Source organism: Gadus macrocephalus, chromosome 22, assembly GCF_031168955.1.
Source record: "Gadus macrocephalus chromosome 22, ASM3116895v1".
NCBI classification, from domain to species: Eukaryota; Metazoa; Chordata; class Actinopteri; order Gadiformes; family Gadidae; genus Gadus; species Gadus macrocephalus.
This window is the reverse complement of record NC_082403.1, coordinates 13,759,795-13,784,301: the sequence shown is the minus strand read 5'-3', so window position 1 is coordinate 13,784,301 and position 24,507 is coordinate 13,759,795. Positions and strand designations below refer to the sequence as shown.

Below are 24,507 nucleotides of genomic sequence, written 5' to 3'. Positions count from 1 at the left end.
TGTGACGTCAAAACATCATCGAATTTTCAGTTTAAAGTATCTTAACTGGAAAGGGGGTATAGCTCAGTGGTAGAGCATTTGACTGCAGATCAAGAGGTCCCCAGTTCAACTCTGGGTGCCCCCTAAATGTTGTATACGAATTTGTATTTGTCGACTGATGTTAATGTAATATCTCGCTCAGTTGATCATAGATTGTTGTCTCTAACTTGAAAGTCAGGGAAACATGGCGATGTTGTTTAGTCTATGCTGTTTTGACAGAAAAACATCATCGAATTTTCAGTTTAAAGCAACTTAAATAGAATGGGGGTATAGCTCAGTGGCAGAGCATTTGACTGCAGATCAAGAGGTCCCCAGTTCAACTCTGGGTGCCCCCTAACTGTTGTCTACAAAAATGGATTTGTCCAGTGATTTTAATGTAATATCTCGCTCGGTTGATCATAGATTGTTGTCTCTAACTTGAAAGTCAGGGAAACACGGCAATGTTGTTTGTGTTAAGTTCAGTCTATGCTGATGTGACGTCAAAACATCATCGAATTTTCAGTTTAAAGTATCTCAACTGGAGAGGGGGTATAGCTCAGTCGCAGAGCATTTGACTGCAGATCAAGAGGTCCCCAGTTCAACTCAGGGTGCCCCCTAACTGTTGTATGCAATTTTGTATTTGTCGACTGATTATAATGTAATATCTCGCTCAGTTGATCATAGATTGTTGTCTCTAACTTGAAAGTCAGGGAAACACGGCGATGTTGTTTGTGTTGAGTTTAGTCTATGCTGTTTTGACAGAAAAACATCATCGAATTTTCAGTTTAAAGCAACGTAAATGGACTGGGGGTATAGCTCAGTGGCAGAGCATTTGACTGCAGATCAAGAGGTCCCCAGTTCAACTCTGGGTGCCCCCTAACTGATGTATACAAATATGGTTTTGTCCAGTGATATTAATGTAATGTCTCGCTCAGTTGATCATAGATTGTTGTCTCTAACTTGAAAGTCAGGGAAACACGGCGATGTTGTTTGTGTTAAGTTAAGTGTATGCTGTTTTGGCAGAAAAACATCATCGAATTTTAAGTTTAAAGCATCTTAAATGGAAAGGGGGTATAGCTCAGTGGCAGAGCATTTGACTGCAGATCAAGAGGTCCCCAGTTCAACTCTGGGTGCCCCCTAACTGTTGTATACGAATTTATATTTGTCGACCTATTTTAATGTAATATCTCGCTCAGTTGATCATAGATTGTTGTCTCTAACTTGAAAGTCAGGGAAACACGGCGATGTTGTTTGTGTTAAGTTTAGTGTATGCTGTTTTGGCAGAAAAACATCATCGAATTTTAAGTTTAAAGCATCTTAAATGGAAAGGGGGTATAGCTCAGTGGCAGAGCATTTGACTGCAGATCAAGAGGTCCCCAGTTCAACTCTGGGTGCCCCCTAACTGATGCATACAAACATGCTCTTGTCCAGTGATATTAACGTAATATCTCGCTCGGTTGATCATAGATTGTTGCCTCTAACTTGAAAGTCAGGGAAACACGGCAATGTTGTTTGTGTTCAGTTTTCTCGATGCTGTTTTGACAGAAAAACATCATCGAATTTTCAGTTTAAAGCAACTTTAATGGAATGGGGGTATAGCTCAGTGGCAGAGCATTTGACTGCAGATCAAGAGGTCCCCAGTTCAACTCTGGGTGCCCCCTAACTGATGCATACAAAAATGGATTTGTCCAGTGATTTCAATGTAATATCTCGCTCGGTTGATCATAGATTGTTGTCTCTAACTTGAAAGTCAGGGTAACACGGCAATGTTTTTTGTGTTAAGTTTAGTGTATGCTGTTTTGGCAGAAAAACATCATCGAATTTTAAGTTTAAAGCATCTTCATTAGAAAGGGGGTATAGCTCAGTGGCAGAGCATTTGACTGCAGATCAAGAGGTCCGCGGTTCAACTCTGGGTGCCCCCTAACTGTTGTATACGAATTTGTATTTGTCGACTGATTTTAATGTAATATCTCGCTCAGTTGATCATAGATTGTGGTCTCTAACTTGAAAGTCAGTGAAACACGGCGATGTTGTTTGTGTTAAGTTTAGTCTATGCTGTTTTGACGGAAAAACATCATCGAATTTTCAGTTTAAAGCAACTTAAATAGAATGGGGGTATCGCTCAGTGGCAGAGCATTTGACTGCAGATCAAGAGGTCCCCACTTCAACTCTGGGTGCCCCCTAACTGATGTATACAAATATGGTTTTGTCCAGTGATATTAATGTTATGTCTCGCTCAGTTGATCATAGATTGTTGTCTCTAACTTGAAAGTCAGGGAAACACGGCGATGTTGTTTGTGTTAAGTTTAGTGTAAGCTGTTTTGGCAGAAAAACATCATCGAATTTTAAGTTTAAAGCAACTTTAATGGAATGGGGGTATAGCTCAGTGGCAGAGCATTTGACTGCAGATCAAGAGGTCCCCACTTCAACTCTGGGTGCCCCCTAACTGATGCATACAAACATGCTTTTGTCCAGTGATATTAACGTAATATCTCGCTCGGTTGATCATAGATTGTTGCCTCTAACTCTAAAGTCAGGGAAACACGGCAATGTTGTTTGTGTTCAGTTTTCTCGATGCTGTTTTGACCGAAAAACATCATCGAATTTTCAGTTTAAAGCATCTTTAATGGAATGGGGGTATAGCTCAGTGGCAGAGCATTTGACTGCAGATCAAGAGGTCCCCACTTCAACTCTGGGTGCCCCCTAACTGATGCATACAAACATGCTTTTGTCCAGTGATATTAACGTAATATCTCGCTCGGTTGATCATAGATTGTTGCCTCTAACTCTAAAGTCAGGGAAACACGGCAATGTTGTTTGTGTTCAGTTTTCTCGATGCTGTTTTGACAGAAAAACATCATCGAATTTTCAGTTTAAAGCAACTTTAATGGAATGGGGGTATAGCTCAGTGGCAGTGCATTTGACTGCAGATCAAGTGGTCCCCACTTCAACTCTGGGTGCCCCCAAACTGATGCATACAAACATGCTTTTGTCCAGTGATATTAACGTAATATCTCGCTCGGTTGATCATAGATTGTTGCCTCTAACTTGAAAGTCAGGGAAACACGGCAATGTTGTTTGTGTTCAGTTTTCTCGATGCTTTTTTGACAGAAAAACATCATCGAATTTTCAGTTTAAAGCAACTTTAATGGAATGGGGGTATAGCTCAGTGGCAGAGCATTTGACTGCAGATCAAGTGGTCCCCAGTTCAACTCTGGGTGCCCCCTAACTGATGCATACAAAAATGGATTTGTCCAGTGATTTCAATGTAATATCTCGCTCGGTTGATCATAGATTGTTGTCTCTAACTTGAAAGTCAGGGAAACACGGCAATGTTGTTTGTGTTAAGTTTAGTCTATGCTGATGTGACGTCAAAACATCATCGAATTTTCAGTTTAAAGTAACTCAACTGTAAAGGGGGTATAGCTCAGTGGCAGAGCATTTGACTGCAGATCAAGAGGTCCCTAGTTCAACTCTGGGTGCCCCCTAACTGATGTATACAAATATGGTTTTGTCCAGTGATATTAATGTAATGTCTCGCTCAGTTGATCATAGATTGTTGTCTCTAACTTGAAAGTCAGGGAAACACGGCGATGTTGTTTGTGTTAAGTTAAGTGTATGCTGTTTTGGCAGAAAAACATCATCGAATTTTAAGTTTAAAGCATCTTAAATGGAAAGGGGGTATAGCTCAGTGGCAGAGCATATGACTGCAGAACAAGAGGTCCCCAGTTCAACTCTGGGTGCCCCCAAACTGTTGTATAGGAATTTATATTTGTCGACCTATTTTAATGTAATATCTCGCTCAGTTGATCATAGATTGTTGTCTCTAACTTGAAAGTCAGGGAAACACAGCGATGTTGTTTGTGTTAAGTTTAGTCTATGCTGTTTTGACAGAGAAACATCATCGAATTTTAAGTTTAAAGTTTTTTAAATGGAAAGGGGGTATAGCTCAGTGGCAGAGCATTTGACTGCAGATCAAGTGGTCCCCAGTTCAACTCTGGGTGCCCCCTAACTGATGCATACAAACATGCTTTTGTCCAGTGATATTAACGTAATATCTCGCTCGGTTGATCATAGATTGTTGTCTCTAACTTGAAAGTCAGGGAAACACGGCGATGTTGTTTGTGCTCAGTTTTCTCGATGCTGTTTTGACAGAAAAACATCATCGAATTTTCAGTTTAAAGGAACTTAAATGGAATGGGGGTATAGCTCAGTGGCAGAGCATTTGACTGCAGATCAAGAGGTCCCCAGTTCAACTCTGGGTGCCCCCTAACTGATGCATACAAAAATGGATTTGTACAGTGATTTCAATGTAATATCTCGCTCGGTTGATCATAGATTGTTGTCTCTAACTTGAAAGTCAGGGAAACACGGCAATGTTGTTTGTGTTAAGTTTAGTCTATGCTGATGTGACGTCAAAACATCATCGAATTTTCAGTTTAAAGTAACTCAACTGTAAAGGGGGTATAGCTCAGTGGCAGAGCATTTGACTGCAGATCAAGAGGTCCCCAGTTCAACTCTGGGTGCCCCCTAACTGTTGTATATACAAATTTGTATTTGTTGACTGATTTTAATGTAATATCTCGCTCAGTTGATCATAGATTGTTGTCTCTAACTTGAAAGTCAGGGAAACACGGCGATGTTGTTTGTGTTTAGTTTAGTCTATGCTGTTTTGACAGAAAAACATCATCGAATTTTCAGTTTAAAGCAACTTAACTAGATTGAGGGTATAGCTCAGTGGCAGAGCATTTGACTGCAGATCAAGAGGTCCCTAGTTCAACTCTGGGTGCCCCCAAACTGATGTATACAAATATGGTTTTGTCCAGTGATATTAATGAATCACTGGACAAATGTATCACATCCAATTTTCAGTTTAAAGCAACTTAAATAGAATGGGGGTATAGCTCAGTGGCAGAGCATTTGACTGCAGATCAAGAGGTCCCCAGTTCAACTCTGGGTGCCCCCTAACTGTTGTATACAAATATGGTTTTGTCCAGTGATATTAATGTAATGTCTCGCTCAGTTGATCATAGATTGTGGTCTCTAACTTGAAAGTCAGGGAAACACGGCGATGTTGTTTGTGTTATGTTTAGTGTATGCTGTTTTGGCAGAAAAACATCATCGAATTTTAAGTTTAAAGCATCGTAAATGGAAAGGGGGTATAGCTCAGTGGCAGAACATTTGTCTGCAGATCAAGTGGTCCGCGGTTCAACTCTGGGTGCCCCCTAACTGTTGTATACGAATTTGTATTTGTCGACTGATTTCAATGTAATATCTCGCTCAGTTGATCATAGATTGTGGTCTCTAACTTGAAAGTCAGGGAAACACGGCGATGTTGTTTGTGTTAAGTTTAGTCTATGCTGTTTTGACGGAAAAACATCATCGAATTTTCAGTTTAAAGCAACTTAAATAGAATCGGGGTATCGCTCAGTGGCAGAGCATTTGACTGCAGATCAAGAGGTCCCCACTTCAACTCTGGGTGCCCCCTAACTGATGTATACAAATATGGTTTTGTCCAGTGATATTAATGTAATGTCTCGCTCAGTTGATCATAGATTGTTGTCTCTAACTTGAAAGTCAGGGAAACATGGCGATGTTGTTTAGTTTAGTCTATGCTGTTTTGACAGAAAAACATCATCGAATTTTCAGTTTAAAGCAACTTAAATAGAAAGGTGGTATAGCTCAGTGGCAGAGCATTTGACTGCAGATCAAGAGGTCCCAAGTTCAACTCTGGGTGCCCCCAAACTGTTGTAAAGAAAAATGTATTTGTCGACAGATTTTAATGTAATATCTCGCTCGGTTGATCATAGATTGATGTCTCTAACTTGAAAGTCAGGGAAACACGGCAATGTTGTTTGTGTTAAGTTTAGTCTATGCTGATGTGACGTCAAAACATCATCGAATTATCAGTTTAAAGTTGTTCAACTGGAAAGGGGGTATAGCTCAGTGGCAGAGCATTTGACTGCAGATCAAGAGGTCCCCAGTTCAACTCTGGGTGCCCCCTAACTGTTGTATACAATTTTGTATTTGTCGACTGATTATAATGTAATATCTCGCTCAGTTGATCATAGATTGTTGTCTCTAACTTGAAAGTCAGGGAAACATGGCGATGTTGTTTAGTTTAGTCTATGCTGTTTTGACAGAAAAACATCATCGAATTTTCAGTTTAAAGCAACGTAAATAGAAAGGTGGTATAGCTCAGTGGCAGAGCATTTGACTGCAGATCAAGAGGTCCCAAGTTCAACTCTGGGTGCCCCCAAACTGTTGTAAAGAAAAATGTATTTGTCGACAGATATTAATGCAATATCTCGCTCGGTTGATCATAGATTGATGTCTCTAACTTGAAAGTCAGGGAAACACGGCAATGTTGTTTGTGTTAAGTTTAGTCTATGCTGATGTGACGTCAAAACATCATCGAATTATCAGTTTAAAGTTGTTCAACTGGAAAGGGGGTATAGCTCAGTGGCAGAGCATTTGACTGCAGATCAAGAGGTCCCCAGTTCAACTCTGGGTGCCCCCTAACTGTTGTATACAATTTTGTATTTGTCGACTGATTATAATGTAATATCTCGCTCAGTTGATCATAGATTGTTGTCTCTAACTTGAAAGTCAGGGAAACATGGCGATGTTGTTTCGTTTAGTCTATGCTGTTTTGACAGAAAAACATCATCGAATTTTCAGTTTAAAGCAACTTAAATAGAATGGGGGTATAGCTCAGTGGCAGAGCATTTGACTGCAGATCAAGAGGTCCCCAGTTCAACTCTGGGTGCCCCCTAACTGATGTATACAAACTTGCTTTTGTCCAGTGATATTAACGTAATATCTCGCTCAGTTGATCATAGATTGTAGTCTCTAACTTGAAAGTCAGGGAAACACGGCGATGTTGTTTGTGTTAAGTTTAGTCTATGCTGTTTTGGCAGAAAAACATCATCGAATTTTAAGTTTAAAGCAACTCAAATGGAAAGGGGGTATAGCTCAGTGGCAGAGCATTTGACTGCAGATCAAGAGGTCCCCAGTTCAACTCTGGGTGCCCCCTAACTGTTGTAATCAAATTTGTATTGTCGACTGAAATTAACGTTATAACTCGCTCAGTTGATCATAGATTGTTGTCTCTAACTTCTAAGTCAGGGAAACACGGTGCTGTTGTTTGTGTTAAGTTTGCCCTATGCTGTTTTGACAGAAAAACATCATCGAATTTTCAGTTTGAAGCAACTCAAATGGAAAGGGGGTATAGCTCAATGGCAGAGCATTTGACTGCAGATGAAGAGGTCCCCAGTTAAACTCTGGGTGCCCCCTAACTGATGCATACAAACATGCTTTTGTCCAGTGATATTAACGTAATATCTCGCTCGGTTGATCATAGATTGTTGTCTCTAACTTGAAAGTCAGGGAAACACGGCGATGTTGTTTGTGTTCAGTTTTCTCGATGCTGTTTTGACAGAAAAACATCATCGAATTTTCAGTTTAAAGCAACTTAATAGGAATGGGGGTATAGCTCAGTGGCAGAGCATTTGACTGCAGATCAAGAGGTCCCCAGTTCAACTCTGGGTGCCCCCTAACTGTTGTATACAATTTTGTATTTGTCGACTGATTATAATGTAATATCTCGCTCAGTTGATCATAGATTGTTGTCTCTAACTTGAAAGTCAGGGAAACATGGCGATGTTGTTTCGTTTAGTCTATGCTGTTTTGACAGAAAAACATCATCGAATTTTCAGTTTAAAGCAACTTAAATAGAATGGGGGTATAGCTCAGTGGCAGAGCATTTGACTGCAGATCAAGAGGTCCCCAGTTCAACTCTGGGTGCCCCCTAACTGATGTATACAAACTTGCTTTTGTCCAGTGATATTAACGTAATATCTCGCTCAGTTGATCATAGATTGTAGTCTCTAACTTGAAAGTCAGGGAAACACGGCGATGTTGTTTGTGTTAAGTTTAGTCTATGCTGTTTTGGCAGAAAAACATCATCGAATTTTAAGTTTAAAGCAACTCAAATGGAAAGGGGGTATAGCTCAGTGGCAGAGCATTTGACTGCAGATCAAGAGGTCCCCAGTTCAACTCTGGGTGCCCCCTAACTGTTGTAATCAAATTTGTATTGTCGACTGAAATTAACGTTATAACTCGCTCAGTTGATCATAGATTGTTGTCTCTAACTTCTAAGTCAGGGAAACACGGTGCTGTTGTTTGTGTTAAGTTTGCCCTATGCTGTTTTGACAGAAAAACATCATCGAATTTTCAGTTTGAAGCAACTCAAATGGAAAGGGGGTATAGCTCAATGGCAGAGCATTTGACTGCAGATGAAGAGGTCCCCAGTTAAACTCTGGGTGCCCCCTAACTGATGCATACAAACATGCTTTTGTCCAGTGATATTAACGTAATATCTCGCTCGGTTGATCATAGATTGTTGTCTCTAACTTGAAAGTCAGGGAAACACGGCGATGTTGTTTGTGTTCAGTTTTCTCGATGCTGTTTTGACAGAAAAACATCATCGAATTTTCAGTTTAAAGCAACTTAAAAGGAATGGGGGTATAGCTCAGTGGCAGAGCATTTGACTGCAGATCAAGAGGTCCCCAGTTCAACTCTGGGTGCCCCCTAACTGATGTCTACAAAAATGGATTTGTCCAGTTAGATTAATGTAATATCTCGCTAGGTTGATCATAGATTGTTGTCTCTAACTTGAAAGTCAGGGAAACATGGCGTTGTTGTTTGTGTTCAGTTTTCTCGATGCTGTTTTGACAGAAAAACATCATCGAAATTTAAGTTTAAAGCATTTCATTTGGAAAGGGGGTATAGCTCAGTGGCAGAGCATTTGACTGCAGATCTAGAGGTCCCCAGTACAACTCTTGGTGCCCCCTAACTGATGCATAGAAAAAATTATTTATTGACAGATTTTAATGTAATATCTCGCTCAGTTGATCGGAGATGGTTGTCTCTAACTTGAAAGTCGGGGAAACACGCCGATGTTGTTTGTATTAAGTTTACGCTATGCTGATGTGACGTCAAAACATCATCGAATTTTCCGTTTAAAGTAACTCAACTGGAAAGGCGGTATAGCTCAGTGGCAGAGCATTTGACTGCAGATCAAGAGGTCCCCAGTTAATCTCTGGGTGCCCCCTAACTGATTTACAAATATGGTATTGTCCAGTGATATTAATGTAATGTCTCGCTCAGTTGATCATAGATTGTTGTCTCTAACTTGAAAGTCAGGGAAACACGGCGATGTTGTTTGTGTTAAGTTTAGTCTATGCTGTTTTGGCAGAAAAACATCATCGAATTTTAAGTTTAAAGCAACTGAAATGGATAGGGGGTATTGCTCAGTGGCAGAGCATTTGACTGCAGATCTAGAGGTCCTCAGTTCAACTCTGGGTGCCCCCTAACTGTTGTAATCAAATTTGTATTGTCGACTGAAATTAACTTTATAACTCGCTCAGTTGATCATAGATTGTTGTCTCTAACTTCAAAGTCAGGGAAACACGGTGCTGTTGTTTGTGTTAAGTTTACTCTATGCTGTTTTGACAACAAAACATCATCGAATTTTCAGTTTAAAGCAACTCAAATGGTAAGGGGGTATAGCTCAGTGGCAGAGCATTTGACTGCAGATCAAGAGGTCCCCAGTACAACTCTGGGTGCCCCCTAACTGTTGTAATCAAATTTGTATTGTCGACTGAAATTAACGTTATAACTCGCTCAGTTGATCATAGATTGTTGTCTCTAACTTCTAAGTCAGGGAAACACGGTGCTGTTGTTTGTGTTAAGTTTGCTCTATGCTGTTTTGACAGAAAAACATCATCGAATTTTCAGTTTGAAGCAACTCAAATGGAAAGGGGGTATAGCTCAATGGCAGAGAGCTATGCTACAGAAAAACCTCATGGCTAAATTTTAGTCTAAATTCACTAAATTGGAATGGGGGTATAGCTCAGCGACAGAGCATTTGACTGCAGATCAAGAGGTCCCCATGTTTTCCCTATGAAATATAAACTACAATGAAAGCTTTTTGGGACTATTGTGATGTTCACATAATAATGAGTGTCTTTTATCAAACATAGATGCTGGAAAAGAGCCATATAGGCTCATAGGCAGTTGACATATGCGAGCTGGAAATAATACATTGTCTGGCCATATGCTATGTTTACTGTATATTATCCCACTGACTAAAATATGTATGGGACAGTATTTTTAGCGATTTTAGCCTCCTTAAGTGTAGGCCTATCCCTTTAAATAGGTACGCACCTGGGTTGTAGAGGAGGGTGAACGCACAACACTGGGAGGTTTGTTGATTCTCACGGGGGAGTTTGAATGGAGAAGTGGCGGCAAGCAAAGTTAGAATATCAATACGACTTAGACAGCAAATGCCAGTTGTTATAGCGATCTTTTGTTTAGATGTATGTTTATTTAATACATTCCACCAACTGCTTTCTCTGGACCGATCCACAAAGTGAGACATATATAGGAGTACCAGAATTCGGAAGGATTTACTCAGCTCGGGATCTGGTGAGCGAAGCGGTAATTTTGTTCCTGGTTTTTACTGCGCAATGAATTGCTGTTTTTGATTTGGAGACGGACTGTTTACTTCTTTGGATTACGATCAGAGACTGTTTTGTTGGATACATTGTAAAGACAATTGCGGAAACAGGCCGACACTGCGGCCTTGCGAGACTCTGGTTCACTTTGGACTTGATCACGGATCATTATTGTTTTGTTCATTTGTTGTATAAATAACCACACACGCATGACATCGAACACAGACAATATATGTATTATATGATTGCGGTGTATGTGTTTCTGTTGTGTCTCTTTAGCCTATTGGCGTTTAACATTGATTTCCCGATAAAAAGAATAACAACAGAATGTGACGAGTTTCTGTTTTAATTAATGGAATTTGTTATACTATTGTCCAATTAATATCTGGCTCAAGTGAACAATTTAAAATTGCTGTAAACTTTGATTTAAGCGTAGTGAATTAGGGTTCACGTAGGACCCGAAAATAATCCTCTAGATCTATCTCAGTTGAAATCACTGTGATATCTTAATAATACAAGATGAAGATCTTAGATATAGTTTCAAACTCATTTCAGTTTTTTAAATCATCCTATTTAGTCTTGTGATGCATTTCTTCATTATCCATTTTTTTTCTTCTGTTCTGTGTGGTTGTTTTCATCTCCCTTAAAAATCAAAGGCTACAATACAATGTTTTTCTTTAAACTTTTTATTATATTTCTGCTTTTAAACATGCATGCCAATTGGTATGCGTTAAAAAAAATAAAATGACTCCCATTCACCTCCCGGGCTCCGTAGGTTACTGTGAATTTCTACACTTACATGTTAGCAGGCATTTTCTACAGTACTGGTATTTTCTATAGTAGTCCATTTATAGCTGTGATTTCTACAATTCTAATTGATTACTATTTTTAGGCATATCACAGACTAGTAGTATACTGTGACAAATATTCAATAATTAAGTGCAGAATCACAGTAAATTACTGTGGATTACTCTACCCTATTTTTTTTACAGACTTATTGTATTTTATATAATTTCCTATCGTAACATTTCATTGATTTGTTTTAGAGACATTTTATATGTTTCGTTTGTTTCAGACAGACAATGAGACATTTGTTTTAAGAGACATTTAATATATTTGGTATAGGCCTACAGTACTTAATATATTGTGGGCTATAAAATATAACCCTTACATTTCACATCTTCCAGAGGTGTTTCTATCCGGCCAAACTGGGTTTAGATGGAGGAATTGCAGATCTGTGGCACACGCCTTTGTGGGCATTTCGTCTTGTGTTTCCTTTGTCTCTCTCAGATGTGAGCATGTTTACCTAGCACGGCCAGGCATCCTTGACCTTTAAAATCCGTGTGCACCCATCTGTTGGAGGGCTTCATCGTGTCAGCTTGCGACTACCAGACGTTGACGGTACAAACACATCTGTGCCATTCTCCGCCAACCAGTTTCAGAACATTCTGCTCTGAATCAGATTGCATTCTTTGTTTTCACGGCCTGCGTAGCTTCAACGTCATTAAGCGACACAACTGAAGTGTGTGTACAACAATGCTCATTATAACACTCATGCTCAACAACATTGCCCTGCTGGCAAAAAAAATTGAATCAAAGTTATGCAATATTTGATAAATGAGGACTTACAGTAGGCTAGTACGATTCAATGTGTAAGTCAGATAATTGCAGTAGTATATATGAGATAAAGTATAACATATGGCCTATACAGCCTCGACTTAAGTCATTTATTTTTTGTGGAGTTAGAAATTGATATTGAAAATAAATGTTAATAAAACATTCACAAGCATAGTCTATTAAGTTTGGTAGGGACTGAAAAATTAATTTTGCTAACGCTACAGACACTAGTGATTTCCATCTACTGCAATACAACATTTTGAAAGCATCACACATGGAGATTATTTTAAATGTCAAATTAAATGGAAATAATTTGCAATGTACTGAAAATAAATCAGTGAACACAGTAGATCACTAAAAGGTTTTGTGTAACAAAGTAAAAAAAATTATATTATATTAAAACAACGTAATCTAACAAAACTTAATAGTCTTACTTGTTTGGTTATCCATATGTACCAATAGTCTGTAATGTTAACTTAAGAACTTAAGTCAAACTACTTGATTCTGGAATTTTTGTCATGTCTTTCACCCTCTGTCCACATAGTTGTGTTTATTTCCAGAAATGATTCGGCCTGTGTCTTAATGGGAAATTCAATAAAGTTATGCCGACAGCCAATCACGGAGTAACATGGTTCTGGCGATTCAAAATTGCAATTTTTAAATTGAACAGCGCTAAGATATGACTTGTATGTATTAAAGCGAGGGACCGGTTCATGGTTTGCCGGATGGACGTGTGATGAATGCTCCCGATGCCTCCAGCATCGTTTTTCGTCGTGCGGTCTCCTTGGCTACATTATGGTTTAGTCGCCTCAGTCGTTCCTGGGAGGGAAGACAAAGATATTACATATAATGCATGCAAACAGATAGAAACTTTTGATCAGAGTACGAAACTAGGTGCATGCTTCATGACATTATTCAAAGCAATTTAAACTGGTATACATTCAGACAAGAGTACTTATTTCAAGTCGCTTTGGATAAAAGCGTCTGCTAAATGCCCTAAATTGAAATGTAAACTTGTATACCATTGCCACTTCAACCCCCCCCCCCCCTGGTATGTTTTACAGATATCAAGTGGGGGATCTTTGACCCTATGTCTAAACAGGCTGAGACAAGGCTGACGTGCCCTTCTGTCTTCAGATTCAGTTGTAACGTCACAATATTTAACAGTGCTGTGTTCCAATATCCATACTATCCCTACTTGCTATACTTAGTTTGAATACGTAGGGCTTTCCAATCAAGATCGGGGCGAAAATAAGTGTACTGAAAGGACCAGGATGGTGTACTCAAAACGGTCAAACCGCGAAGTGTGAATCGATGTACACTTTTCGTACTCAACGGCAGCCATCTTAGCTACGTAGCGGAAGAGGACGGAGCCAGGCTGAGCCAAAGTCGGCCCATTTTCCACATAGCCTGCATTAATAGAGTAATTTTTTAGTTTGTATAGCTTTTATAGCTGCTAGGCATAAAGAGTTCACCGTTCAAAGCGGGATGTTTATTGCGGGGGAGGAGCCGCGGAGGCAGTCGTGATCGTAATTTCTGGTCAGTGCACCACGGAGTATTCGATTTGGAACAACACTGACATCTAAAAAATCAACGCACTTAGTGAGTGCGGATAGTGTACTACGTTTAAGTGTACTCATGGCAGTATGGATATTGGAACACAGCACAGGTGTAAAGAGAGAAATATCCATCCCATATCCAAAAATCCATAGCTATAGTAACCCTCACCTGGGCATTTTGCAGTATGTTGTTTACTAGCACAACTCTGCGTCTTGCGTTAAGCAGTTTCTTCACATATGGGTCAAGGTCTAGTGAAACCTTCTGGTGCTCATTTATTCGGCCAAGTTCTGAAAAAAACAGATATTAATGCAACAGACAAGATGGACTAGTAATGGCGGCGCCGGCTGGGTTGCGGAAAACTTTCACAGGCACTTTAAAGTGCATTTGCCTTATATTGGTGGGTGACCTCAGTGACTCACTGTTCGCCAATTCAAAGCAATCAACTGTTTGTCAAAGTTGGCTACAGTATGGACATTGAGGATATTACTCAAAGCATCCTAGATTACATATGGGTTAGGGTCAGGGAGATGAGGGGATAGTCCTCTCCTTAACTGGACATGTTGTCAAAGGCATTTCATTTTTACGAATGAAAGTCATAGCAGTCATCAGTGAAAGACCCTTTTGTATAACAACTTTCTCCCCCATGGCTTCTTGAACATTACAAAAAATTCACCTGAGGCTAGATTGTCAATGTGCTCTCTCAACTCCACCTGGCTCTCTCTGAAAATATAAAAACATTAATTGTTAATTCAAAATAACACGAATCATACAAAATGTAAGTTACTCAGTTGAAGAAGTGACAAGGACGTTAAATCCAAACATAAGACTGAACAACTGAAAAAATCCCAACAGTCTGTTCAGGCCTCCCACCAAAACCCCGCCCCTCAAACACGTGACTAGCTCTAGCAACAGGTCTGCCTAGCCTTGTGCAAGAATCCATTCATTTGCAATGCACAGGTAGCCAGGTAGGTAGACGAAATGACAGGCAGGCCATCCAATTATTTCATGGGGTCGAGTGATATGACTGGACGGGCTTATTACAGGCCTGTAAAAAAAGTATACATTTATTTTTTACTTTTTTTGTCAAAGCATTTGATTTTGGGATTGCTTTGGTATGTGAAAAGAAGTCAACAAATAGGACAAAAAATATAAATATATGGCCATCCTATATTTATGATTATACTTTAAAAGGCGAAGACTGTGCCGTTCATTAGAGATGTGTTCAATACTCCAGCAGCTATTATACAAATGTAATTTGCAGTTGGCAAACGCGGGAAACAATCCCTTTCTCCTCCATGTCGCGGTTCAGTCTACTTCAGATTGAGGTGGAAGTGAAGGAACCAGAGGCGTCAGAGAACCCGACAGTCGTTCATAATATCGTGTGGAGGCGCACAACGCTTTTGGCCGTGATAATATGTATTATATGATATAGATATCTATGTATAAATGATATTATTTAGATATAGAGCTCCAGGACTCCCGCCGGAGCAACCGGAGTGTTCTAGAATATTTACAGAACTAGGCCAAAAGCTGTGTGCGCCTCGCCATTGCGATACATCCACTGTAAACACGAGCGCATGGTACCGTGGCCGCAAGCTGCTTAGGGCCACACCCCCACCCTCCTCCTTGACCCGCCTGTCAAAAAAATGGCAAGTTTGTGGAAAGCTCATTGTGGGACTGGCTCGTAGTGGCTGTAATTCTGCACCAAGGCTGAATTTCTTGAACATCTACAAGTACTGTATTAGGGGCCCACTAACTGCTATATGAAAGCATTCATAAAGTAGCATGCCATGGGACCTTTAAGAAAATATATAAGCATAAATACAATCAATAAATTAAAAAGGCAGGCGAAACATTCTAAAAGGCTACTCAAGTGAGCAACATTGGGGTCATAGACACCCAAAGCACGTGGGCCTCGTCATCCCAAATAAGAATAAATATGCAACCCCCGCGTCACTCGAAAAACTACATTTTTGTTGAAAGAAAAAAAATAAAGAAAACAGCGGTTTTAATATTCTCTTATTAAACAAACATAGCATTTTAAAATTAACCTTTCATTTGGATTTTTATCATCATTTAAATCAAATGATGCATAACCTAGAAGCTCAGATCGACTAACGAAAGATGATTTAAACAATATGTAAACTACGTGGTTCCAGGGTTAGCAGCGTCTATATTAATCACCATGGCAACGATATAAAACTGTATTCCATAGTTCTGAGAATAAATCCAGAATAAAGTCAATTCTGACTCAGAATTCTGAGATTAAACTCAGAATACAATAGTCCTGCCTTTAAAGTCGATTTGAGTCAGAATGATCACATTTATCACTTGAAAAATTGGGTTAGTGTTGTGCTGACACTATCTTAACATGTTTGTGTATGGGACATGGCAAACTTATTGTAAAGACAACAGGGAACTGTTTTATACAGCCAAATTATATCGTATAAGATCTGTAAAGCGCATATGTGACAAATGTAATCGTGCGAGCGAATTACTAAACGAAGCGAACGTCAGTGCGATTTACTTGAAGCGCGCGTGCGATTTAATTCGCCCATGTGACTTAATGCACGCGCGCGTTATAAAAAAAACCAGTACATCCCATGACACCATCACAACAGATGTACATATAACTGTACATCCAGCTTTAAACCACTGTTGTGTCACAAACACGGCTAAACTGCCCCGCCTTGATAGTATTTGTTGTATCGACGACGTTTAGGTTATTTATGTGATGTTATTTATTATTATCTGTATGGCATTGTATTACAACAAATGTAAACAGTGAGTCCCATTAGACATGTCTACATGCACGCCACTAACCCTAACTTACACAGGTTTTACGATTGAATATGAAATAACAAAAGCAAAATATTACCTCATTGAGTGTACATGTAAATCGAGCTGCTGTACAGACGGCTTCAAAAGGTCAAGCAATCCCTCTGCAATCGCATCTTTTTCAGACGCAGGTTCGTCCATCGCTAACGCCGCCATTACTACATAAACTCCGACCCGGACCGGAAGTGACGCCGCACGCTTAGTTCCCGTAGGAAGATAAACTCCATTTTCGTGGTCCGGCTAACCTTGCCAGCACCATTTTATGAAACGGCAGGGGAGTTAATCAAGAAACTATTAGAAAGACTCTTCGAAGAGGGGATTTTAGACATACATCTGACCAAGGAACTACATGTGAATACTCATCCAGTATTTACTTTTGCATACGGTGCGACACCAAACACTACGGAACACGCTCTTTGAAACTAGCCTCCGCAAAGCTACAACTGCTAACTACTCTTCTCGTTTAATACAACGGTCAGTGAGGTTGTTTGGTTCATGAAACGTGTATGTATGTATTTGGAGCTAAAGTTTTTAATCTGTGCAATCATTAACTACCAACTAACTCCGGCGATGTTTTAATTAACTGTTATTGCGTGTATGGAAACGTTAGCCTTTAATAGCCCATCGTATCCGTTGTTTAGTGAAATATAGAGCCATCAATCGTCAATGCCCTGAATGATGACTTGCTATCATAGCTATACATATGGGGTATTTCTTATAACCCAGGCTTCAGTATTCTTATATTTATTATTCTTTTTTTTTTCTTTCTTTCTTTTTTTACAGAAACCTCCAGCCAAAGGAATACAGAATGACCGCCCCCTCTTCCCAAAAAGTCGTGCTCAAAAGCACCACCAAAGTATCTCTAAACGAGCGGTGAGACGCTATCAAGCAATAAAAAACAAGATTGAGGGGTAGTCTCTACACAGAATTCCACTGTAGGGGACCAGACCTTCCAAGGATGCTAGATGGCCGTGTCACAAATTGTGCACCGACCACTGAAAATGCTATTATCTTGCAATGGTTGTGCTAGAATAAAGCATCCGGCAAGCCCCTAAAGCCGATATCTTGTGTGCACCAACTACATTTGGTTCTTAAAGGCTGTGGTCTTAATTGGTAGAAAAATCTATCAAAAGAGTGCATATTGCTGTTACCTGTAAAACAGTGTGCAAGACACATGCTGTTTCAAAAGGGAGTGGAAACACAAATGGAGGTTGTGTTTGCGCGATACTTCCCTACTCATTCTCTCTCAAAACCTCTTTCACTCTATGCAACAGACTGCTGCCCAGTCCTGACTTGGACATGCTTGCTCGCCCTCGACCATCCACACAAAGTAATGCATGGTGCAGGTCGTAAGTGGCTGGGCAGCTGTGTGAACCACCTCCCGCCCAGGGCTTCCTGTGTGGCACGATGATGAAGCCATCACAGTAGTGCAGCAGGAGGCCTGTAAGTGGCAACATGTCCTCTGTTGCTCTTCTCTCTTTTGCTATGCTTCTACACTTCATCCTCTTATTGTTCTGCATCTCCAAATTGGGCTTTCTAAGCCTTTTGCTATGGTTTAATCCTAATAAAACAATATTTTGTATTGTTACCATTTGAGAGAGAAATGAAGGGTCAACAAATCTGGTGTGTATACCCCAGTGCAACAGTGATGGTATAAAAGAAAAATGATTTTGGACCCCTCCTAGATATATCCATTTTTCCCTGCTTCTTCCCTCCTCTATTTCCATGTTGACCCCTTCCTTTTACCTATCAAGCTTCACTAACATGCTGAAGAACAAGGCGCCCTCAGTGGTGAGTGTGCGAGCCACAATGCAGCAACAACACCTGGCCAGTGCACGTAACCGTCGGCTAGCCCAGCAAATGGAAAACCGACCATCGGTGCAAGCTGCACTGCACTACAAGCAGGTGAGACATTACCCTATTTTAATGAACCTATATGAAATATTGGTACAGCCAAGAAGCCCACATTCTGATTGCAGAGTAATGCTGTATTAGACCAATAATGTTTGAGTTGTAATATCACAAATCAGGGCTCCAGACTGACCAAATGGTCGCATTTTGCGACCTAAATTTGAGAATGAGCGACTGAATTTTACATCTGGTCGTGACCAGTGACCATGTGACCAGTATATTTGCACTTTTTTATTTTTTTATAAAAAAATATGCGGCGCCGCGCACCAATATGCGCTGCGCCGCATATTGGTCTATGTATGGGAAACACCGGGGTAATGATTGTGTGGTGAAACATAAAACTGTGAAGATCCATCGATGTTCTTTGCTGGTTTCTTTGCGGCGGTGCCATTGTTTATCTTATCACTTATCCCACTGTACAAGCTGCTACCAAATGAGTCTACTCCTGGCAAATGCATAGTATAATATGTACTAGCACCCATGTTTCCATTGCAAAACTGGCGGTAAATACGCATTTTCTTACAACATGCGGATATCACAGATGTATTTTTCACACTTTTTTTCAAAGATTTCTTAATTGTCCTAGAGGTAGTTTGCATGTGTTATCCTTCACGCTATGCTTTAATCTACAGCACACTGAGCACTTTACAGTATGATATGGGTTGATCCAAAGGTGCCTTAAGCTTGTGTCATGTAAGCTTGTGATTAAAATGATAGATTTGTGCCTTTTGTCACACTTATCCTACTAGGTCTAAATATGGGCCCTTAATTTGTCATTTGAGTTTACAAGAGTTTACTGGGCTGTGGGCACCCAATTCTTTTGTACTTTTGATCCCCATTTGATCCCGTTATTTTTGTTAAATTCAAACACGATTCTCCAAAAGAATGACAATTTTTATTAGAAAAATATGTTAAATAATGTCTCCTATGTTTTGATATTGTTTGATCAACATGTCAAACCATATCATTTACCTTGTTAGAGCCTGAAGCAGCGCTTGGGGAAAAGCAACATTCAGGCACGGCTGGGCCGACCTATCGGGGCACTGATGCGTGCAGGAGGCGCTGCCGGTCGAGGAGGGATGCAAGGAATTACCAGGGGCAGTCTTCGAGGGCGCATCCGAGGAGCAGCTCGGGGTGCTTTGGGCCTCAGAGGTAAGGGTCATTGGTCACAGTGAGCCACAATCATTGTGCACATGCATATCTTTACAGATCTTATGATTTGTTTCCACCTTGGTTAAACAGAATATTTTTTAGCATACAGGAAGTGTGCTCCATACTCTGGTACTTGTTCTGTAGGACCGTGGGTTCTGCCTCCCACCGGTTTGTTTTCCACCAATTGATATGTCAAAATATAGATAGAAATATATTTTTTACTGTTTGTTACCCTTGAGCTACACGGCATGGCAGAGATAATTCCAATTCATATCAGAGTATCTCAGAGAGAGTTAAAGCAGGCAATGTTTTAGCTTTGACTGCAACATAAACAAGTTAACCCAAGCATGTAAGTCAGTAAAAGTGAGAGAAAGACTGAAGGGGGCTCCCTTCTTCTTTGTAAAGCAAAGAGGTTCATCTCAGGGGTGGGGGTGTAAATGAGTCTACCTTGGATGTCATAAAGCCCTTTCCCTATCAGGGTGGGGTGAGCCAGTTATAGAGGTTTACAGATTTAGGGGTCCATTTGGTGTCCGCTAAGTAAACAGGGTTCATTTTGGTGGTGGCAGAAGGTTAAAATGAGTTAAATGAGTAACACTTGTGGATGTCACTCAGAATGGAGTTCTTTGTTGACTCTGTGCTTTTTCTACACTTATTTCATTCATGAAGCCAAGATAATACTTATACTACCTTTTAAGCCAGCTTTGATTTTCTCCAATAGTCTCCTCTCGCAGAGTAAACGCATTCTGAAATTCTTCAGTTGGTTAACTATCTTGGGCAGTTCGTATGTGCTCACATGGGTTGGTCAAAACAAAGATGCAGCTAAACACGCGTTGGGATATAATGGATGGGGCCAACTGCCCTATTTCAGAACGCGTCAACAAGAGGGGCTAAGATGCACTAAAATCAATGCTGATTTAAATCTCGACATGTACCATGCAAATATTTAACCTGTGCTGAGCTTCAAATAAGGTAAAATCCTCTTAAATAGCCTACACAAGACCGTTATGACCCTTAAATATAGAGGGGGGTGATACTTTTATTGATATATGGAGCTAAACTATAAACCAAACCTTTTGACTTGACAGAAGAAGACGTCATTAAATAAGACGTGTTTAATTAAAAACAAAGATACCGAAACAAATACTGTTTTGTAGGGGTGTGACGATACACTCAGCTCACGAGACGAGACACGATATTCGGTTCATGAGACGAGACGAGATTTTAAGAAAACTACAATGACAAATTATATGACTGGACCAACAGACTTTTATTTAACCGAGTTGCACATGCATTTTGAAATGTTTTATTATAACTCTTAACATTCATGAAATTGAAAATAAAACTAAAATTTATAAAAGTTGAAGTAAAATAAATGAAATTAAATAATTCTCTTTTTTTTCAAGTGCAAACAATATTATGTGCAAAACCAAATCAAAGTTCTACTCCATCAATACAGAGTGCAAATAGTGCAAACAGAGTCTGACCAAGTATGTCACTGACAACTTGGTATTGTCCGTGTCTTATCAGTCACTCTACTGCCATTCATAATTTCCGCCGGGTACCCAAAATGCTGCCAAACAAATCATTTAAAAGTGGCGGGGGCATCTTCGACGGTAATACGGGTATTTTCCGACGTCATTCTGGCTGCCTATGGCTGATTCCCCTGCTTCCCCTGCTTCCCCTCCTTCTCCTCCTCTTCTTCTTTTCCTTCTCCTTCGTAAGGTTCTGGCAGGCTAGACGTATCAAAGGCGCATGCCCCTACAGGCCACAAATAGAAGTTTGGATAGCTCAGAAATCTCGTGAGACAGATTTTTAACGCGACGGGTAATATCGTCGAGTTTAATCTCGCGAGATCTCGTGGCACGAGATCTCGTCACACCCCTACTGTTTTGGAACTGTTGTCTTTTCTTTAGAATCCGGTTCTGCTACATCTTTTATAATGCTTATAATGTCCAAAAACTCTTATTCACTAGCTCTTTCCACTGTTGTATTTCTTTCAGGGAAGCGCATTTCAGCAGGCCTGATTCACGTCCGTGGTCGTGGTGTTTCAGGACGAGCTATGCTGCGGGGAGTGCAAAGGGGAGGGCCTCTCTCTCGAGGAGCCGGACGAGGACTGGGTGTTAGAGGTGTGTGTTGTTGAATCAGTTGATATTTTTGTTTTAATCTGAGAATTTTATTGCATTTGATTTAGGGCTGGGCGATTAGGCCTAAAAAATCAAATCTAAATTTTGTTTTTGTTTTTCTCTCAACGAACTAAAAATACCTTAATTAAGAATTTAAATACATATTTTCTTAATTAACACAATAAAAATACATGAGTTTAACAAGTAGTCTAGGCTTCTGTGAACAAATCAGAAACGGCACCACTTGGCTGTCATTATTGTGCAAAGATTTTTTTTAAATCAAATTGAAAAAAATGTCTCTCCAGTTAGAACTGCTCATTATGATATCACTGCGTTGTCTCTGTGGAGACAGCGCAGGCACCCCAAGCCGCATTTACATCAGAATGAAACCCAATGAACCACCAATGTGTGTAGGGTCCGTGAGGGTAAATTGGGGTGCTAGCTCAAGCAGGCAATTTACCTCGGGCGGTGTAAACGCGCGGACCGTGCCGCGAACGTGCCCGTGCTGATGCTTTTGCGGCTCTCAGCTGTGCCATAGCGTTCAGAGTTGCTAGGGAAACCACCTGACGTCGCCGCCCGGTGCAGCAGTGTGAACTGCCCGGTTTTTAGAATGTCTCAGCCCGTCTCCTCGCAAGGAGTTGCGAGTTGCAAGCAGATGCGTTGGGAATCTTTGGTCTGAACTGGACTTTAGTGCTACACACTCCTGCCATTCCACCGCATATTTTCTGTCGCAGGTGCTGGAATAAGTTGGCTGTTTTCCCATGTTTTGCTTCGATCGACTTTCTACAAACCTTACACAGAACAGTTGTTTGTTCTGTGTCTGACCGCTTGTCCCCGAACCACTTCCATACAACTGAAGTAACACCGCCTTCTTTAGGAATGCGTTCTTCATTTGTGTTTGTGGACATTATTATGGTATGTCTGTCGGGGGCGCGGTGAATGTGATTGTATGTGGCTGAGTTTTGCGCGCGTTCTGGAAAGTGAGTGTAGGCTACTACGGAGTCCCAACAAGACAAATCTGCGCAGTCTAGAACTGTTTTTAAATCGCGATTTTGCGGTTCAGCCGATTCACAAACCGTAGGAAAGTAAAATGCAAATGAATTAATTAAATCAAAAATATCGCCCAGCCCTAACTAACATTTTTTCAGCTTGGTTTCAGTTTAATCTTGAGGGATCCTTGTTTCCATTTCAGTTTGAGTTGGAAAGGTCCCATTCTATTAGTTGGTTTTTTCATAATTGCAAATAATAGTGGACTAGTTACACCAAGAATAAACTTCTGGTTTATGTAGAAATAAAAAGTGTTGATTTTTGTTCTTTCCTCAGGTCGCGGTGTTCTGCGAGGACGTGGTGGCTTCCCTGCTCGAGGTGGTCGGGGCCGTGGGCGAGGCAGAATAGCTGGTCGCGCCTCCTCTCTAACCCGGGAACAGCTGGACAATCAGTTGGATGCCTACATGTCGAAAACCAAAGGCCACCTCGATGCTGAACTGGATGCATACATGGCCCAGGCAGACACTGATGGCATGGAGTGATGATCCAGGAGCCGATCGTAGATGGCTGACGCAGGCTTCTACGCTGTACAAGTCACATTGGATAGAAACTCAAATAGTTTCTGAAGCTGAACTCTACAAATGCAGCTTACTATTATTTAGAAAAGGCGCCCACGAAAACATAGAATGCAGTCAGCAAAACTGCTGCCGAAATTGAAGCCTAACTCTAGAAAATAAATCTGAACCGTGGCTTACCAAATCTGCGAGCTTTAATCTTTTACATAATTACAAATATCTGGAAGTTCTAAAAATGTATACAATGTGTTTTTCTGTATGCCTTGCTCTGACAGATGTATATATCTTGGATATTTCTATATCTATAGATGTATAATATTTCTCATGATCGATTAGTCCTGATGCAAAGCTGCTATTGTAAAAGGTTGATATGATCGTTTTTGTACTGAATTGGCATTGGACTTTTACCACAATTTTTTTAAGTATTTTTAAGGAGATCATCGAATTCCTTTTTTATTTATAAGAGGCCAATACCAAGGTTTGATACTTTTTTCCTTAGTTTACAGAATATCCATGTGTCCATCATTTTTAATTGGAATTATTTGTATTGACTTGACATCTTACACAAGCAAGTAGAATGTAATTCAAACAATAGTGTTCCCCTGCTGATGTGATCGAGAATCCAATGTTTTTTATAAAAAAAAAAAGTCCAGCAGAGGAAATCAATTTGCATTCTCCTGTTTCTTTTTTCCCTTTTTATGTTTGGGATGTTGATGCCTTCATGTTGGGCCAAAGCTGCACAGTTGCATTTGTGGAACTTTCAGTCCACCTACGATCATTATAGGTAGCGTGGTTTTCAATGGTAGGGTGTAATGTGCCTGGGGCTTGTGCATTGTGACACATTGGACTGTTGATTATGCTGGTTGTAATGTTTTTGGTCAAGATTTAGGAAATATTTCTCATTTGCAGATATCGTTTGGTACTGCACCAGTGGCAAAACTAGTTTTCATAAGCCTAAATTACGCTATGTTGTGATTAAGGCTTAAATTAACATGGTAAAACAAATCTGCAAGCTAATCTATTCTATAATATAATCATGATCCTCTTAATATGGATGACTGAATCAAAAAATCCATGCATTGGCATGTACAAGCAGCAACAAATTGCCTGACGAACCCTAAATCCTTAGCCTGACCTCTTTGAGTGTGTTAATGCCACCCTGATAGTTTGGTTTATTGTGGGGCGTGCAAAATGTTTGACGCAATT

The 24,507-nt window shown here is 40.2% G+C and overlaps 2 protein-coding genes and 21 non-coding genes across 24 annotated transcripts; 22 read left to right on the top strand and 1 right to left on the bottom strand.

The window, feature by feature from the left end:
* The first annotated feature begins 52 nt into the window (after window positions 1-52).
* Window positions 53-124, top strand: trnac-gca (transfer RNA cysteine (anticodon GCA)). The gene has a single exon. It is a non-coding gene; the product is annotated as a tRNA-Cys (tRNA).
* Window positions 125-302: 178 nt separating this feature from the next.
* trnac-gca (transfer RNA cysteine (anticodon GCA)) lies at window positions 303-374 on the top strand. The gene has a single exon. It is a non-coding gene; the product is annotated as a tRNA-Cys (tRNA).
* A 450-nt stretch (window positions 375-824) lies between these two features.
* On the top strand, window positions 825-896 carry trnac-gca (transfer RNA cysteine (anticodon GCA)). The gene has a single exon. It is a non-coding gene; the product is annotated as a tRNA-Cys (tRNA).
* A 189-nt stretch (window positions 897-1,085) lies between these two features.
* trnac-gca (transfer RNA cysteine (anticodon GCA)) lies at window positions 1,086-1,157 on the top strand. Its single transcript has one exon. It is a non-coding gene; the product is annotated as a tRNA-Cys (tRNA).
* Window positions 1,158-1,346: 189 nt separating this feature from the next.
* trnac-gca (transfer RNA cysteine (anticodon GCA)) lies at window positions 1,347-1,418 on the top strand. The gene has a single exon. It is a non-coding gene; the product is annotated as a tRNA-Cys (tRNA).
* Window positions 1,419-1,607: 189 nt separating this feature from the next.
* Window positions 1,608-1,679, top strand: trnac-gca (transfer RNA cysteine (anticodon GCA)). The gene has a single exon. It is a non-coding gene; the product is annotated as a tRNA-Cys (tRNA).
* Window positions 1,680-3,173: 1,494 nt separating this feature from the next.
* Window positions 3,174-3,245, top strand: trnac-gca (transfer RNA cysteine (anticodon GCA)). Its single transcript has one exon. It is a non-coding gene; the product is annotated as a tRNA-Cys (tRNA).
* Window positions 3,246-3,434: 189 nt separating this feature from the next.
* On the top strand, window positions 3,435-3,506 carry trnac-gca (transfer RNA cysteine (anticodon GCA)). Its single transcript has one exon. It is a non-coding gene; the product is annotated as a tRNA-Cys (tRNA).
* Window positions 3,507-3,956: 450 nt separating this feature from the next.
* Window positions 3,957-4,028, top strand: trnac-gca (transfer RNA cysteine (anticodon GCA)). The gene has a single exon. It is a non-coding gene; the product is annotated as a tRNA-Cys (tRNA).
* Window positions 4,029-4,217: 189 nt separating this feature from the next.
* On the top strand, window positions 4,218-4,289 carry trnac-gca (transfer RNA cysteine (anticodon GCA)). Its single transcript has one exon. It is a non-coding gene; the product is annotated as a tRNA-Cys (tRNA).
* A 189-nt stretch (window positions 4,290-4,478) lies between these two features.
* Window positions 4,479-4,550, top strand: trnac-gca (transfer RNA cysteine (anticodon GCA)). Its single transcript has one exon. It is a non-coding gene; the product is annotated as a tRNA-Cys (tRNA).
* Window positions 4,551-4,741: 191 nt separating this feature from the next.
* Window positions 4,742-4,813, top strand: trnac-gca (transfer RNA cysteine (anticodon GCA)). The gene has a single exon. It is a non-coding gene; the product is annotated as a tRNA-Cys (tRNA).
* A 99-nt stretch (window positions 4,814-4,912) lies between these two features.
* Window positions 4,913-4,984, top strand: trnac-gca (transfer RNA cysteine (anticodon GCA)). Its single transcript has one exon. It is a non-coding gene; the product is annotated as a tRNA-Cys (tRNA).
* A 966-nt stretch (window positions 4,985-5,950) lies between these two features.
* On the top strand, window positions 5,951-6,022 carry trnac-gca (transfer RNA cysteine (anticodon GCA)). Its single transcript has one exon. It is a non-coding gene; the product is annotated as a tRNA-Cys (tRNA).
* A 444-nt stretch (window positions 6,023-6,466) lies between these two features.
* trnac-gca (transfer RNA cysteine (anticodon GCA)) lies at window positions 6,467-6,538 on the top strand. The gene has a single exon. It is a non-coding gene; the product is annotated as a tRNA-Cys (tRNA).
* A 183-nt stretch (window positions 6,539-6,721) lies between these two features.
* On the top strand, window positions 6,722-6,793 carry trnac-gca (transfer RNA cysteine (anticodon GCA)). The gene has a single exon. It is a non-coding gene; the product is annotated as a tRNA-Cys (tRNA).
* A 189-nt stretch (window positions 6,794-6,982) lies between these two features.
* Window positions 6,983-7,054, top strand: trnac-gca (transfer RNA cysteine (anticodon GCA)). Its single transcript has one exon. It is a non-coding gene; the product is annotated as a tRNA-Cys (tRNA).
* A 449-nt stretch (window positions 7,055-7,503) lies between these two features.
* On the top strand, window positions 7,504-7,575 carry trnac-gca (transfer RNA cysteine (anticodon GCA)). The gene has a single exon. It is a non-coding gene; the product is annotated as a tRNA-Cys (tRNA).
* A 183-nt stretch (window positions 7,576-7,758) lies between these two features.
* Window positions 7,759-7,830, top strand: trnac-gca (transfer RNA cysteine (anticodon GCA)). Its single transcript has one exon. It is a non-coding gene; the product is annotated as a tRNA-Cys (tRNA).
* Window positions 7,831-8,019: 189 nt separating this feature from the next.
* Window positions 8,020-8,091, top strand: trnac-gca (transfer RNA cysteine (anticodon GCA)). Its single transcript has one exon. It is a non-coding gene; the product is annotated as a tRNA-Cys (tRNA).
* A 449-nt stretch (window positions 8,092-8,540) lies between these two features.
* On the top strand, window positions 8,541-8,612 carry trnac-gca (transfer RNA cysteine (anticodon GCA)). Its single transcript has one exon. It is a non-coding gene; the product is annotated as a tRNA-Cys (tRNA).
* A 3,338-nt stretch (window positions 8,613-11,950) lies between these two features.
* snapin (SNAP associated protein) lies at window positions 11,951-16,728 on the bottom strand. Its single transcript, XM_060042659.1, has 4 exons — window positions 16,594-16,728; window positions 14,389-14,435; window positions 13,884-14,002; window positions 11,951-12,974 (listed from the first exon to the last, which is right to left on the bottom strand). The coding sequence occupies exons 1-4, from the start codon at window positions 16,707-16,709 to the stop codon at window positions 12,867-12,869; spliced, it is 390 nt and encodes a 129-aa protein (XP_059898642.1). The 5' UTR covers window positions 16,710-16,728; the 3' UTR covers window positions 11,951-12,866.
* A 68-nt stretch (window positions 16,729-16,796) lies between these two features.
* On the top strand, window positions 16,797-23,967 carry chtopa (chromatin target of PRMT1a). 2 transcript variants are annotated; one of them, XM_060042658.1, is made up of 6 exons: window positions 16,797-16,938; window positions 17,337-17,426; window positions 18,308-18,458; window positions 19,445-19,616; window positions 21,617-21,742; window positions 23,063-23,967. In XM_060042658.1, exons 2-6 carry the CDS (start codon window positions 17,362-17,364, stop codon window positions 23,266-23,268), a joined length of 720 nt encoding a protein of 239 aa, XP_059898641.1. In that variant the 5' UTR covers window positions 16,797-16,938; window positions 17,337-17,361; the 3' UTR covers window positions 23,269-23,967. The 2 variants fall into 2 exon arrangements, with proteins under 2 accessions (XP_059898641.1, XP_059898640.1); XM_060042657.1 differs by having other exon boundaries at window positions 16,886-17,027.
* The last annotated feature ends 540 nt before the right edge of the window (window positions 23,968-24,507 follow it).